The 15,083-nt window shown below is 40.0% G+C and overlaps 1 protein-coding gene across 3 annotated transcripts; it reads left to right on the top strand.

Moving 5' to 3' along the window:
• Window positions 1-51: 51 nt before the first annotated feature.
• LOC148396511 (GTPase HRas) lies at window positions 52-15,015 on the top strand. 3 transcript variants are annotated; one of them, XM_088378386.1, is made up of 6 exons: window positions 52-304; window positions 6,799-6,991; window positions 9,423-9,601; window positions 10,620-10,779; window positions 11,386-11,510; window positions 12,319-15,015. In XM_088378386.1, the coding sequence occupies exons 2-5, from the start codon at window positions 6,881-6,883 to the stop codon at window positions 11,503-11,505; spliced, it is 570 nt and encodes a 189-aa protein (XP_088234512.1). In that variant the 5' UTR covers window positions 52-304; window positions 6,799-6,880; the 3' UTR covers window positions 11,506-11,510; window positions 12,319-15,015. The 3 variants fall into 3 exon arrangements, with proteins under 3 accessions (XP_088234512.1, XP_088234511.1, XP_088234510.1); XM_088378385.1 differs by having other exon boundaries at window positions 6,793-6,991; XM_088378384.1 differs by having other exon boundaries at window positions 52-386; window positions 6,793-6,991.
• Window positions 15,016-15,083: the final 68 nt, after the last annotated feature.

The following is a 15,083-nucleotide window of genomic DNA, read 5'->3' as shown; positions in this document are numbered from 1 at the left end:
AGAGCGCGCTACTGACGGGCACGGCGCGTGCACATCGGGGCGGTTCTGCGTGGGTCTGCGCTGGGCGTGGGCTACACGCACTCCCCATTGCCCACTCCTCATCCTCTCCCCTGCTCTCACACTGGAGCCACATTGTTCGATGAGGACACATTTCGGTCTAACCGATGAGTGCCTCCAAGTCGCTCGGTGCTATTTAGGAAAAGTGAAGCGTTCGTGGCAAATAATAAAAATTCGATGATTTGAAGACGACCGGAAACGGTGCGAAAACTGTTTGGAGATATTCAGTTGAAGAAGGAACTTGAGTGTGAGCATCTTTTTTTGTTTTCCCCCTTTTTTAACCCCTCTCCTCCGTCATAGGAAAAATCGCTAATTGCAGCCCGCTTATTGTAAGTATGAAGCAAACACGTTCCAGTCTCCGAAAGATGTTAATTACGATCTTGTGCGCCTTTGCACGCCGTGTTGTGTCTTGGTGCCCACAGTTACACGTTAGCTAGCAATGGTGAGGCTTTAATTGACAACCAGGACGTTTTCCATTTACACGCGTGAATTTAGTTCGAGAGACGTGTGTGTTCCTAATAAATAATACATGTGCCATTATCATTCCGAACAACGACCCCTGAGCAGTATTTAACTTGGGAGGGGGTGACTGGATGTCTCTGTTGCCCATAAAACAGAACACGGAGTCATTCAAATGCCTGCACAGCTTAACTGATTGCATTGTGAAAGAAATACAAATAAACGAGACTACTGTCGTCGCTAACAGGGGCCACCAGAAGGGAGACACCCTGCTCAACCGTGGGAAAACTGCAAATGTATCACTGCGGAAGTTTCATATACAGCAAGTGCTGCATCATAAACATCCGCCCTGATGTACATAATGCCGAGATTTGATTTGATTGACACTGTCACGTTGGTATTCATAACAATGATTATTGTCGTTATCGTTTGCAGTGATGTACTGCATCATTCTGATAGCTGTTTGGAAAATCTATCTATCTATCTATCTATCTATCTATCTATCTATCTATCTATCTATCTATCTATCTATCTATCTATCTATCTATCTATCTATCTAGCCAACCAACCCCATCCATCCATCCATCCATCCATCCATCCATCCATCCATCCATCCATCCATCCATCCATCCATCCATCCATCCATCCATCCATCCATCCATCCATCCATTTTCAACATCGCTTATCCTGGTCAGGGTCGCAGGGAGGTGCTGGAGCAGACTGCACCCTGAACTGTTTGCCAGCCAGTTGCAGGTTTATGGCGAAATAGAGTGCACTATAGAGTAGACTTGCCACAAACAACTATTTTGCTATTTGACTTAACTGGTTGTGTTGAGTGTTGTTATAACATGTCCGTGCAGTAATTCACCAGAGTACAAATTTGGGCTCATGCTTGATTTAAATAAAAATATATTGTTCATGATTATTTTGGTAATAATTGAATTGAATTCACAGTTGTTGAAACAATCGGTTATTTTTTGGTACAAAACAAGACAATGTTTAAACGTAAAAAATATCAAAAGAAATACATTTGTTTGGAACGCAATAGTTATCTAAGTTTGTTTTGGACCAAGCAACATTGATAAAATTGGTCATTTTAAAATAAAGAAATGTATAAATTATTCAATATTTGAATTCAAATATGATTCCCTTGTATAAATAAACATACAGTAGTCCATTGGCTGTTAATGCATATTACAGTATTAATAGATTTTTTTAATAATCATGCCAACTTGGTAATTGTGGAGTGTAATAACCGTAATTATCATTTTATTTTAATTAATTGCAAAGCCCTAAAATGGCGAGGAAACCTGACTTCTACCCTTTGCTACCTCATACTACTTACTGCTTCTTCTTTTACTACGAGTACAATCCCTTCCTCCCTTCCTTTTTCCTATTCGTCGATGCAATACATTTAAATCAGCTTAGACAGATTTTAATTATTTTATCCGTATCAAAGGAGGGACCTTCTGTGTTTCTCTAATGGTGACCCAGTCCCCTGCTTGCAAGAATTACCAAGCAGTGAATTTAGCAGCATTCTGTGTCTGATGATAAGCCACTTGGCTCCTATAGCCAATTGTGCTTTGTGGAGGTCAGCTGGCCTTTTCATCTCTGCTGCTGCCTGCATGGTCTTACTCTGCTCCAGCTGCCCAGAGAATGACCCCCGCCGAGAAAAGGTCACCTGCACACAAAATCTTTAGGAGAGAAACTGTTGAGATGGCACTTGTTTGAAAATGCAAAATGGAGGGTTTTTCCTTTACTGTGCTCTGCGTTTTTGGTCGGGCTTCCACTTGGCTGAAGAATGAATTATTCAGCATTGTTAGGCATACTTTTACATGTGCATTTGGTCAAACTTGTTTTAGAGCCTCAGAAAGCAGAATTGAGATAGTTGACTGGCTCATCTGCCAGTCAACACTTGTTTGGATGCCGTTTAGGAGGATGATGTCATTGTAGTGGGTGGGTGTAGCGAGCTGTCCTGGAGCCTTGTATTGGATTGTGATACCTCCCTTGGGAGGGTCTCCTTACCATCAACGCTCCACTAAATATCTATTATCTCGGTAGTAGACTTGTGGCTCTGCCAGTATGGATTCTTTAACCAATTAAGCACTTAAATTGACAGTAGAAATTATACTAGGAAAGATTACCCTCCTTGCACTATACTTTTTACACAAGTTGTGTCTTGACTAGTGCTGAAATACTGTGCTGTCTATATTTACGGAGGTCCTAGAAAAAGCTGAGCAGAAAGTTGGTTTAAAAGTTGGGAAACACATTTTTTCTTCTATTGCGGTGTCTCTTTTGTTTTGCAATAATCCTGAATTCACGTGCAAGACTGCCCATCAGTTCCCTTCAGTTGCGCCCACCTTAAACTGTCATGTAAGATTATCCTCTCGGCTCAGGCAGGGGTCTAGGGTTTCCAAACTAACTGTTAATTTCCCAGGCTGGAGGTGGCAAGTTATACAAAAAACTCCAAACACAGACATACTAGTTATCCTTCCTCCGGCCGAGCCATGCAAAGATTTTGTGAGCTGCACATGTCAAAATATAGGAATTAAACACTTCAACGGATTAATGCCAGACTAGTTTTATACTTCTGAAATAGCAGACATTCTTTATTTGATTCTGATTCTGTATTGATTCAGAATTTGCTCAAAAAAATTTAGCAATAATAATGATATTTATGTGAAAACACTGATAATGTTAATGATTTCCTCAGATAATTGAAACAGTAAATATCATTATGTAACACTTTTAACACGTTTACATTTTCATGTGATCACTTCTGCAACATTCCTACAAATCAAAATGTCCCATCACTGGTGAGCTTTTAAGATCGCTCATGATCACCGCGTTAGAGAGCCCCTGTGCTCATGTTTGCTTTATGCTAGTATGCTAGCTAAAGCTATTGATGAGATGTTTTTTTAACATTAAGTCATGATTGTGTACATGTTAGAATGCATGGTGATGATTCTCTCCGATTCAAGTCCTGTGCCACTATATTGTGGAATTGATGTGCTGATCATCAATCTATTGATACATCAGCCCAAGCAGCAGCTCAGTGTAAGCCCAATACTGACAAGTGACTTGAAGAAAGCAATAGCATCTTTAAGCATGATGAAGTTTTCTATTCATGTGTGGATTATTTATCAGCGGCTGACATGGCCTAGTTTGAGAGGCAATGGCAAGGCTGTCTGGTTTCCTGCCTCCAATGTGCCAGCAGCATTCACGGCACTGTTGAATTTTTCAATTTCAACTGTCAGTTACATCCATTAGGCAGGTGTGCACTTTCGATCCTGTGTGGCACGTATGCATAACCATTTGTGTCAATTCTGTTTGTGGAGGTCTCACTGTTTGTGCATATTGTGCCACCTCGTCGCAGTTACATAGTTTCTACGTAGTTTTAGTCTTAGATAAAAGAAAGCAAATCTTTGTGACTGTTTTTAAATGGAAATAAAGCTACAGTAGTGTACACATCTTAAGGTATGTTCACCTGAGCCTACAGGTGTTCCAGCAGCTACATTTCTCCACACAACTATCACCTTGACACAACTCCTGCTTCTATCAGCAGACGCCTCATCAATAAACATTAGTGACGATCCAGTTCCATTGGCAGCCAGACGGTCCCATGCCGTAACGGTGCCTCCAGCATATTTGGCATGCAATCTACAATGCCTTGATTCCTGACATGTTGCCTTCCTTTCCCAACCTTCTGGTGCATGTTTTCTCTGATCTCAATTCTTGACTCTCGACACGTTGGCTTCCTTTGACAATGCAATCCTATACGATCGTGTTTTATTTACCATCGAAATAACATTTACGTTTAACTGTACGTGTGTGGTCTTTCCACAAGCAGCCAAAAGAACTGCCTCTGGACATTATTTTGTCATGAAAATAGCCAAAAGCTTGAGACTTAGAAAGTCAGACAGATTGCTGTTATGCCAGCGTGTTACATGAAGGAGGCCTTCGCTGACATTGGTTACAATGCTCAGAGCCACCTGTTCCTGCAAGGCTCAGCAACAGTTTAGTCATGTCAGGATCTATTGCTGCAGCTAATGGCTATGTCCTTAGTTATGGAGTCTGCCTTTCAGTCAATCATTAACATCACTGAGCAAGGCATGGCTAATCTTAGCGTGCTTGACAAAGAGGTTATTAAAGACACACCACTCAAAGGCACATACATATAGTATTATAATTTATAAAAAGGTAGATATATCCACGTGCCCTGACACTGTAAATTATTGGAAATCAAGTTGATGTTCCCTCCAGCTGTGTAACATTGCAACATTAAGATTATGAATGTATTTTTGTTTTATACACATGTAAAATTATGCAATTATTTGTTGTGAAATCAAATGCTCATAGTCCAACCTGAGGCACTTTAGCTACTTGACCAGAGCTGCACCATACGTATTCTTAGGGTTGCTCAATAATTAGCGACATGATAATTATGGGGTTGATGTTGGGTTAACGTCATATTTATAAATCTGATAACATTCAAAGTTCTGATTAAAGCATAATAATAATAATATATCCAATAATGTAGATGAAAATCCAACAAAGCCCTGGGTCAGACAGTTTTGAAAAGTTGTATTCTTTATTAATTACCATTTCAATACTACAATTTATCAGTGATTGAGTTGTCTTTTTCTGATCTTTGTATTTGCTTGATGATCTTAAACATTATAGAAGGGATACTATGCAATACAATAACAATTTTCTAAGGGGGCTTGTACTTTTTTATCGAAGTGCTTATCAAGATGGGATCTGAGGCTGTCATTAATAAAAAAAAGAAGGAAGCTGCACCCTAAATGTTGCAGGGATTCACAGTGATTTTCCTCTTGTAAATTTTAGTGAGACATTATCCCCATGACGATATTGCCTTGTCACTTATTATCATCATTATGCTCAGTATGTGAAATTGTGATTGTAACCATAGGGTTGCTAGGAGCCTCTGGCAGAATGAACGTGCGGTTGGCCATGGATTACTAGCCCCAACTTGCATCTGATGTAATCTTGCTAAACCTCCATGGAAGCGTCACCGTGGCGCTGACTCATCATGTACCATCATGCCTGCCACTGGTCTGTTTTCAGGTCATTTGCAGGGTACAGACTTAGTAGGTTTGGGTTTTAGTAATACAAGAATTGGAAATGAGGACATTTCATTTAAAACACCTAGGACTTATAGTTTGGTGCGTCTTATATTGTATGAACAAAGCTGGATTTCCCCCTAATTTTAGCTGATCTGGTTTATATTCAGGTGCGTTTTATAGTCCGGAAATTACGGTCCATGTTTGCACTGCATGTGACAGCTACGCCCCTATGACTGCTTTGTTTATCCTTTGATTTCATCACAACAGCAAGAAATGTGTCTTGTCTGGCCACATTGTTAAATTCGAAAAAGTTAGCCCAATGGCAGAGCATATTTTGATTATCACAGTCGAAATACAGTGAATACACCAAAGTCGGGTTGTAAATTTGTAAAAACTTCTTTAAAATTATCTGTGCTTGGAGGTTCCTCTGTACTTTACATGTCTGGCTGTTTTTAAACAAACAGCCTTGTGATTCAGTCTTTGAAGTTGATAAATTATGTTCCAAAACATTTGTTAATTTGTTTCATTCTCACCATCTTAATGAATTCAATAATAGTTAAAACAACCACATATATTTTCATTTTTTAATAAATTGAGCTAAAAAACATACACATTAAATATTTCCCGAAGTATATTGCATTTGATAGTACATCATATGGTTTTGGGATATCGAAATTTGTGATTAGGAGAAGATTTCCATTTTTTTTTCAACACTAGACAAATGTGTTTTTTTGCTAGCTTTATAAATGAGTTAGCCCTTCACTGTCACCATTTAAAATGTCCCAAATTAGAAACTAGAGGTAAAAGTCATAACATTTACATGCTGTGTAGTAAATGACAACAAACATTCAGACATGATCCCAGGTTTTGGCAAAGCTGCCCCTCGGGAACGTGTAGCCTAGACATCTCCCTATGTCGCGTTTCTTTTTCTGTCCTCTCAGAGTGAGCGGGAGAGTCGAACGCTGAGTACCTTCAGCACATTTTTTACATTCCCCTGTGAGGATCCGAACACAGGCCCTCTCTATTCTCGCTCTCATCATTGAATTCTAATAGTAACATCTGCTTTCTTTCTGTCCCTGATCATAGAGCATATCTAAAAGTGTGTTTAAACATTTTGAATGCTAATGTGCTTTGGGTTTGTCAGTTTTCTAAATGGCAGCCTGTCTCTGCTTGCTTTTCTTCTCTACAGCTGCAGCAGCAGCGTGTGTGTGTGTGTTTGTGTGTGTGTGTGTGCGTGTGTATGTGTGTGTATGTGTGTGTGAGCCACATCGGGGAAGATGACAGAGTACAAGCTGGTGGTGGTGGGCGCTGGAGGCGTGGGCAAGAGTGCACTCACCATCCAACTCATCCAGAATCACTTTGTGGATGAATATGACCCCACCATAGAGGTACAACAATCTTTCTTTTATTTCCCGCTACATTGTATATATTCCCGCTCCAGCCCTATTGGAATCTTGGATAAAAAGTGAACACGCAAAACCATTTAATATGCAGTCACTATCACGTCCCTGCTGTTCTTCAACATTTACTTTTCTTATGAATTCATAAAAATTGTGTAGACTCTCGGATTGTTTCTGAAATTATTAACTGGCCAATGTTAGCGTGAATACAACCCCCTTACATAGGTATCAGACATATTTGAAAAGTAATTTCCATGCTTGCTTGTAAGGTTTTGGTTCCCCCCACCCTCGTTCTCTCCCATTTTTGTTCTCTTTTCTCACCACGCCTGCCTCTGGCCAGACAATGTCCTTTTTGTGTATTTGCATTCCTGGCTCCTATGCTCTAATAAACAAAGGGAAGGCACTCCCATGTTTTTGTGGCTGCACATTGGAGGGCTAAATACGGACTTGGTTCTTTGATTGTGGTGTTTGTATGAGATGATATTAGACAGAGAAATTATCGGTGACTGGTTAAGTCCAACGGGAAACTACGGAGCTTTTTACGTCGCTACATCAATTTAAAAAGTTCGACACTGTGTCTTTAAAAGAGCTTTAAAATACGATACTCATCACTATCTGTTCTGGAACGACTGACAATTTGTTCGAATTCAAAAGCAAACCTCAAACTCTCCATAAAACAACCGTATAACTAGTCCATTTGAAGATATAATAGGTTATAAGTTAAGTTAATAAGTTAAAATTTGAACTTTTTTTTGAAACTAATGCAAGAGTAAAAGAAACAAAATGACCTATGGTTGATATCACAATCTTAAAACAAGACATTGTACCTTACCACAGCTGTTTTCGCACTGCATTCCCGGCTAATTGGCGCAACAGAGGAGTAACAGTAGAGTATGGAGTTGGGACCTATTTGCCTGTGCATCTCAGCTCGAACTCGCCAAAGTGTGAAATTGCCATGTACAAAGTGTGCTTTCACAGAGGAGTTGTGGCTCACCCCTTAAACTTGCGCACACCGAAAAACGCAAAGATGGCCTGTACACAACATTGCAAGCCCCCCCCCCAAAAAAATCTGTTTCTTTAAGATCAAGCATATACATTATGTAAGCTGTTATGTATACAGTTTTGTATACTACTTGGCATGTTCGATACCACTTTTATCCCTCCGATACCAGTGGGGGTTTTCACTCTTTGAATACCAATACTGAGTGTGGAGACCGCAAGACGTTTGGATATATAGAATTCCATTTAACACAACGACCAAAAAATGTGACCCAAGACCTTTCTCACGCAGATGATGATTTGCGGATACGTCTGTCTGCCGCAGCAGAGTGCCAACTACTCCCAAGAATGACTTCTCGATCTTCTCTGATTTTTCTTTTTGCCTTAAGTATTGGTGGCTGGTATCGGCAGCTTCTATGAGTACCCGATACTTTAAAATGAAGCAGGTATCGACCCGACAGGATACCTTTTATCGGTAATCGCCCATCCCTGTTATATACTGTACATATTTTATATTTATTGTGTTTCACAATAATTACGTTCAGATGCACCTGGAGATGGAAATCAAATCGAGTCTGTGTTGCCGAAATGGACAGATCCAGTCAAACGAGCGCTCGATAGATATCAACAGCCTCTCGAAATGTCCACACTTACTCTTGATTCCTCTTCTTTGTGGCTATTTGCTTCTTCTTTGTTAATCGTGCTGTTTCCATGGTTCAATAAAAGAATTGAACTACAGTACAGTTATATTTTATGTGGAGCTGCAGAATCTAGTACATCTTTGCAGTTTGCAACGCATTGGCCCATTTTTGGTGCTCTGTCACTTTGTGTGCTACTAAGACTTGCATCAGTTTTTGTGATGGTTCACTTCAGTCGCTTTCGGCTGCATGGATCAGTGCAGGCCATAGAATAATACTTAGATGTGTTACGACATCAGCGTGTCAGCGACAGTGGTTTTCAATGGAAAATGTCATGGGCTTTGAGTTTTGAGTGTAAAAATCCTCTGGACCCGACTGGTGGCATTCCAACTGTTATGGCACTGATTTTTTTATGGAGGCCAACGATTTCCCGGGGCAACATCAAATCCTCATCTTGAATCAGTACACAGGGCAGCAAGCTGGAAATAATCTGGGAAAATGTCATTTTAGGTGGCAGCTGTGGAAGAGGTTTTATTGATGATGCGTATAATACTTCACTTAGGATCTCAATCGTTTTCCATAAACACCTGACACTGGCCCACATTTTGGAATACCTGTTGCAAAAAAAGACAAAACTGATTTACAGATATGAGGTGTAACAAAAAATGCTGGGGACTTGTGTACCATCTGCAAACTTTTGTGCAACTTTAGAGATCAGGTCTATTGAGGGGCCAGAAAAGGCCTTGCTTTATGAAACAGTATCTCTTATATTTGCGTTGCAGGACTCGTACAGGAAACAGGTTGTGATTGATGGAGAGACCTGCTTGCTGGACATCCTGGATACTGCAGGTCAGGAGGAATACAGCGCAATGAGGGACCAGTACATGAGGACGGGAGAGGGATTCCTCTGCGTGTTCGCAATCAACAACACAAAATCCTTTGAAGACATTCATCAATACAGGTATGGCAAAATGACAAGAGTGGGAAAATGGTGGCCTTGGATTTTGGCATGTCCATGGGCACTGTGCTTGACAGTCCAAAGGGGAGCGGCTTGTGTTGCCACTATGTGTGTGCCAGCTCTCTGCAGTGGTTAGGAGATGGCAGGCATTTAACACGGCTAAAGAATGCTTAGCCCCAACTGTAGGATTACAGCACCATGCCAATGACATCGACCCTGATTCATAGGGAAGCTGGCCATGGGACTCCCAAGGATGGAGAATGAAAAAGAGGAAGCGAGAGGAAGGATGACAGGAGTTTCCTGTATCTTTGAATTTGCGACATGCCAAGTAAACAAGGCGATATATATCTTTGATAGCTCTCCCTTCATTCAATTAGTCAAAGTGCAAAAAAAAAAAAAATTCAAAGTGAATCGTTTTTGACAAATGATTTTAGTAATGCTCCCATTGTTGCAACACAACACTGGTCAGGACTGCAGCTTTTACTATTTGAATATTGTATATGAAATAGGTTTATGTTGCGTGTGTCAAACACCTACGTCATTTGACTTATAACAAGGTAAACAGCATTAGTGGTGTTGATGGCTGATGGTCTAGCTTTGATTCATGTGGATGTGTCCTGCTGCACTGTAACTGGGGGGGAAGGAGTACATAGATTGATCAGACACCCTCCTCTCTGTCAGTTTCCTTTCACTGCTGGCTGCTGTAGCAATGAGGTAATGCTCTTTGCCGCCTGCCTGTCGTCCATCTCCACCCCCCACCCCCCAGCATGCTCCCTCCTTCAGTAGTTCAGCAGTCCCCTGCACCACCAGGGAACTGGATCTTCCTCAAGGTCCTAGTGCTCTCTGGATGTTTGATTTTACAGTGGTGAAACAGCTGCTGTTTACAGTATAAGCCAGGGAGTTCTCTGATGAGGGGTGTGGCACTTTGATTTAACATTGCATTGTTGGGGCAAGTCGAGAAAACACTTAAGACTGCTCATGTTTAATGATGTCTCCATTTTGTTTTGTTTGCGACCTACAGAGAACAGATTAAACGCGTAAAGGACTCGGATGATGTTCCCATGGTGCTTGTGGGCAACAAATGTGACCTTCCTGCACGTACAGTGGACACAAGGCAAGCCCAGGAACTCGCACGTTCCTATGGCATCCCTTACATTGAAACCTCCGCTAAGACACGACAGGTACATCATGTGACGCTTGAGCTAAAAAAAAACACATTTATCTGTTTTATTGTTTTGGAAGATTTTAAAATGTTCTCTCAGCCTAGAAATTAATTGTGCAAAAAATATGTTAATGTCATGCATTGACTGCTGTTAAATCTGTTGAGATTTTATTGCTGTGTTGTGCTGGGGTCAGTGACTCATAACCAAGTTACCTTGACTGGAGAGCAGAAACCCATTTGAAAGGACTCAAAGGTAGCGATAAAACATTATATGCATCTTCATACAAATTAATCTATTCATCAATGGACTGGCAGCAAGTCTGCCATTCAGTACAAAGAATTAAATGGGACATTTTTTCATTGCTATCTTGATGAAGAACAGTTGAGATGATTGCCATGGTAACATTGTCACACGTCTCCACGATGTGCTCTCCTGAAGGCTTTGCTCTCCCTGGGGAGGGGGGGGGGGGCAGTGTTTGTTGTGCAACTCTCTTCTGATTGATCATAGTTAAAGAATTCAACAGCTCTATATTTTGACCCGTTGATTAATCATGGAAACTTGAACAGGCTGACATAAACATACAACAAAAACAGCTAATTTCTGTCTCAATATTTGTATTTACAGGGAGTAGAGGACGCTTTCTACACACTGGTCAGGGAAATTAGGCAACACAAGCTGAGGAAGCTGAATCCGCCAGATGAAAGTGGTCAGGACTGTATGAGCTGTCGCTGTGTGGTATCGTGATGAAGGTGAGACTACTTTTGATTTTAATTTTCAAGCCCACACCTCACTGAGCGATAAATGCTTGCAAATGCTTGCGAACGTAGCTATATCTGTTTTTTGTCAGAAATGTTGTAAAAGATTGCAAAGAGTGGCAAAGTGTTTTTCTTCTCTGTAAAGGATTTCTCTGGAAAAAACACCAACTGTCTGGCAGCACGACACTAGTAATTTACTGTTATTTTACAATTCACCCACTGCAGTTGAACAGTATATTACTGAATTGTAAATTACAGTATACTACCATAGGATAACAGTGGGTGGGGTGGTAATTTTACATTGTTATGTACTTTAACAGAATAGAACTGGTTTTTGGATTAAATTACCTGACAGTAGGACAACTGTGTTATTGTATTTTTGCAGTTCACACCAGTTTTTTTATAAAAATAATAATGTGATTGCATCCAATTTATAAGACGCTTTTCTGTCACACGAGCAAAGCGCTCGCAATAGTTATTCAAGTACTTGCACATTCACATTCTGGTGTGGGTAAACTACGTATTATCCACAAAGACACAATAACTCGGACAGAGCGGGATTCCAACAGCAGACCCTTTGATTATTGGATATCACGCACTACCTCCTGAGCCACAGCCGCAGTTTGATGTCTCTTTAATTTGACTTAAGTTGTGTACCTGCTTGTGCTTCTAAAGTCTATAATACAAATATATCAGGCTACAAACTAGGACCTCCTGTAGAGTGTTGACGCAACTGCGCTAGTATTTCCGTTTAGAGTGTAATACATTCATACTTTTGCATGGTGCCATGTTTTTCCCTCAGGTCTCCTTCACAGCTTGGAAAGAAATGCTACAGCACAAGACGTCGCAGCATGGACTTGAAAATAGAATGAAAAAACTGAATGATGAAAGTTAAATAAAAGGTTGCAATTTTTTTGTCTCTTGAGAAGAACCTGAACCAGAGCCGTTTTTATGGAAAGAAGGATTTGGACTGACTATTGCCTGCGTGGCTACCTGAGCAAGCTTGGCCAGCGCTCTCCCGTTTTTTGTTTTTTTTTGCGCTTCATGTCGACAGGTGAGCAAAACCACGAATCACTATAATCAACTCCAACGTGGTCTTGCTGGGTAACTAACTTATTGTTTTCAGTCTCTACACTGGTCCTATAGGGAGAGCCTTGAATCCCCAACCCCCTTTCAGCTCACCCTGAAATACTCAATCCACTGCACTGGTCTTGGGTAGGCATTGGACATTTGTTTGCTCTATAACCACTCGTGTAACCCACTTCAAAAAAAAAAAAAAATCCAACTACCTCCCTTTAAAGGTGAAGGCTGACTTGGGAATTTGTAGAATGTGTTGCTGTTGTTTTAACAGTTAGCCTTGTTGTAAAAGATGTGCATTTTGGTTTTGAACTGGAACATATTTCGTGGGTGGATAATTAAAAAAAAAATATTGAGCTCAACTGAGTGAGTTAAAAGAGCTCAACATTTTTCATGACTTGCCCATACATTTACAGTAATAAAAAAAGAAAACGTACGTCCATACAAAAATACAATCATGTTGACACTAATTTCATTGATGTGATACTACCCCTCCTGTATATATTCTAGGGGGTTATTTAAAAAAAAAGAATTGGTTTTGAGGGGTTATTAAAAAAGAAAAAAAAATTGGTTTTGATTTAAAAGATGAATGCATCGAATCAGATCGAATTAAATTGTTCCACTTCAAAATACTGTATATAGATATACGTATCGGATCATCTTTGATTGGAGAGATTTGTCTTTGAAGGAAAGATGGCTTTTACACTTACCTACTGACAAGTTAATTCCTATTGTAATATGACAACAAGAAACTCATTGCATCATACCCTCTCAAACTCAGCCGTACCACAATGAATTGTAATCACACTGAATCGAAACAAATCAAAAACATTCCGCTCCAATAGAAATCTTGAACTGTATCACCCCCCCAAGTGTCAAACTTCGTACTGAATTGCCTTTTTTTGGAGAGAGAAATCCATTTTCGTTCTGAATGCAGCTGCCTTACATTCTTTGGTAAAATTGTTTTTGTGGAATAATAGTGATGGTGACGATGATGATAATAATAATCATAGCTTATTAACAGCAATGGTTACTGTACAGTATATTGGTGTGGGTATAGTAGGATTTATATCTGTTAAATTCACATTGCACTGGAAGCAAGGGAGGGTACAGTGCTTTTGCACAGTGCTACAGCTGGAGACATTTGCCTATATCATAAGAGCAACATGCTATGCTTGCACGGTTACAGGTTTTAGGTGGAGAAACAATTTTCTTTTGAAAACAACTTTCTATTATCGTTTCATGCGCTTTTAACATGCTTTTTAATCTGCTTCTTAACCCCACTACAGAGTGTCACCCTTTGCAGAGTGTAACACCCACATTAGAATGCTTAAACTTCCTACACGAATCCACTACCCTCAAAAATCTCAAAATGTGTGCTGTACATGAATGTGAGTGACTAATATGTGTAATGAATGCTGGATCATGAGGTGCGTCGCTGTGTTTCTCAAGTGTTAACTCGCTTGTGTTTTCGACTGCTGCATTCATTTGCTACTTTACTCAGAAGACTGCGCTTACCTGTTTCTACTTTGTAGCTTATTCCATATGCACCGGAGAAGTTTGGTCTGTTTACTTTGTGTGCAACTACAGAAAAAGCATTGGGTTAAGACATGGCATGTGCTGTACAGATCCTGAAGGTAAAACTGCAACATTTTGAAGTGTGTCTAAAAGAATGAATTTTTTGGTCGTGTATAGCCAATTAAAGCCAAATTGCCTCACTCTTGCTTGATTATATTTAGTTAGTTTAGTTAGTTACATTTATTGTCTATTGGTTTATGAATCCCACTCATATCCAGAGTAAACATAAAACTGCTTTCAATTTACATTGGAGGTGAGGTCACGTTTTTTCCCCGCTACAAAGGACAAGTCATAAATAGCAGGAACAACCGTGCTGCAGTGCGAAAGCTAAGTAATTATTAACCATTCATTTTTGCTCGAATGAAGGGTATGAACTGTGAATGTGTCATCTGAAAGTTTTCAGCTAAAAGTCTGTTTAAAATTAATTTGGTTCAAACTGTTGTTCTGAAACATTTTGATGGAACCTTTGTCTCGTCCTAAATGCTTGTTGTTGCCCTGTCAAACTTTATACTGTATAGCAAATCCATAATAATGCCACAACTCCACAAATCTATGCATAAATTCTCATCGTCTTAGAATGTCTCATATCGTTGCCGCATGGATACTTAGCCAGTAACCCCGAGAATACATGTCACAAAATGACTTGTACAGACCTGTAGAGGTTTGGACTTCTCTACTTACAATTGTATCAAGGGCTTCTCTCTCCCTTGAACACTATTGAATGAAAGTGTGTTTGGAATTTATAAAAAATGTTGGCTGTTTAGCTATTTAAGATGTATGTACTCTTTAAAAAATGTCAAATGTGTTGCAGGGCAGGAATAAAGATGTTATGATAAACATGTTATGTTATGATAGTCTTGTCATTTTTGTGTATGCCTTTCTGTTGTCTTCAATTTGCTACCTCCTACAGGC

This window comes from Syngnathus floridae, chromosome 6, assembly GCF_059516105.1.
Source record: "Syngnathus floridae isolate MCC-2025c chromosome 6, RoL_Sflo_1.0, whole genome shotgun sequence".
NCBI lineage: Eukaryota > Metazoa > Chordata > Actinopteri > Syngnathiformes > Syngnathidae > Syngnathus > Syngnathus floridae.
This window is presented reverse-complemented; position numbering and strand designations above follow the sequence as displayed.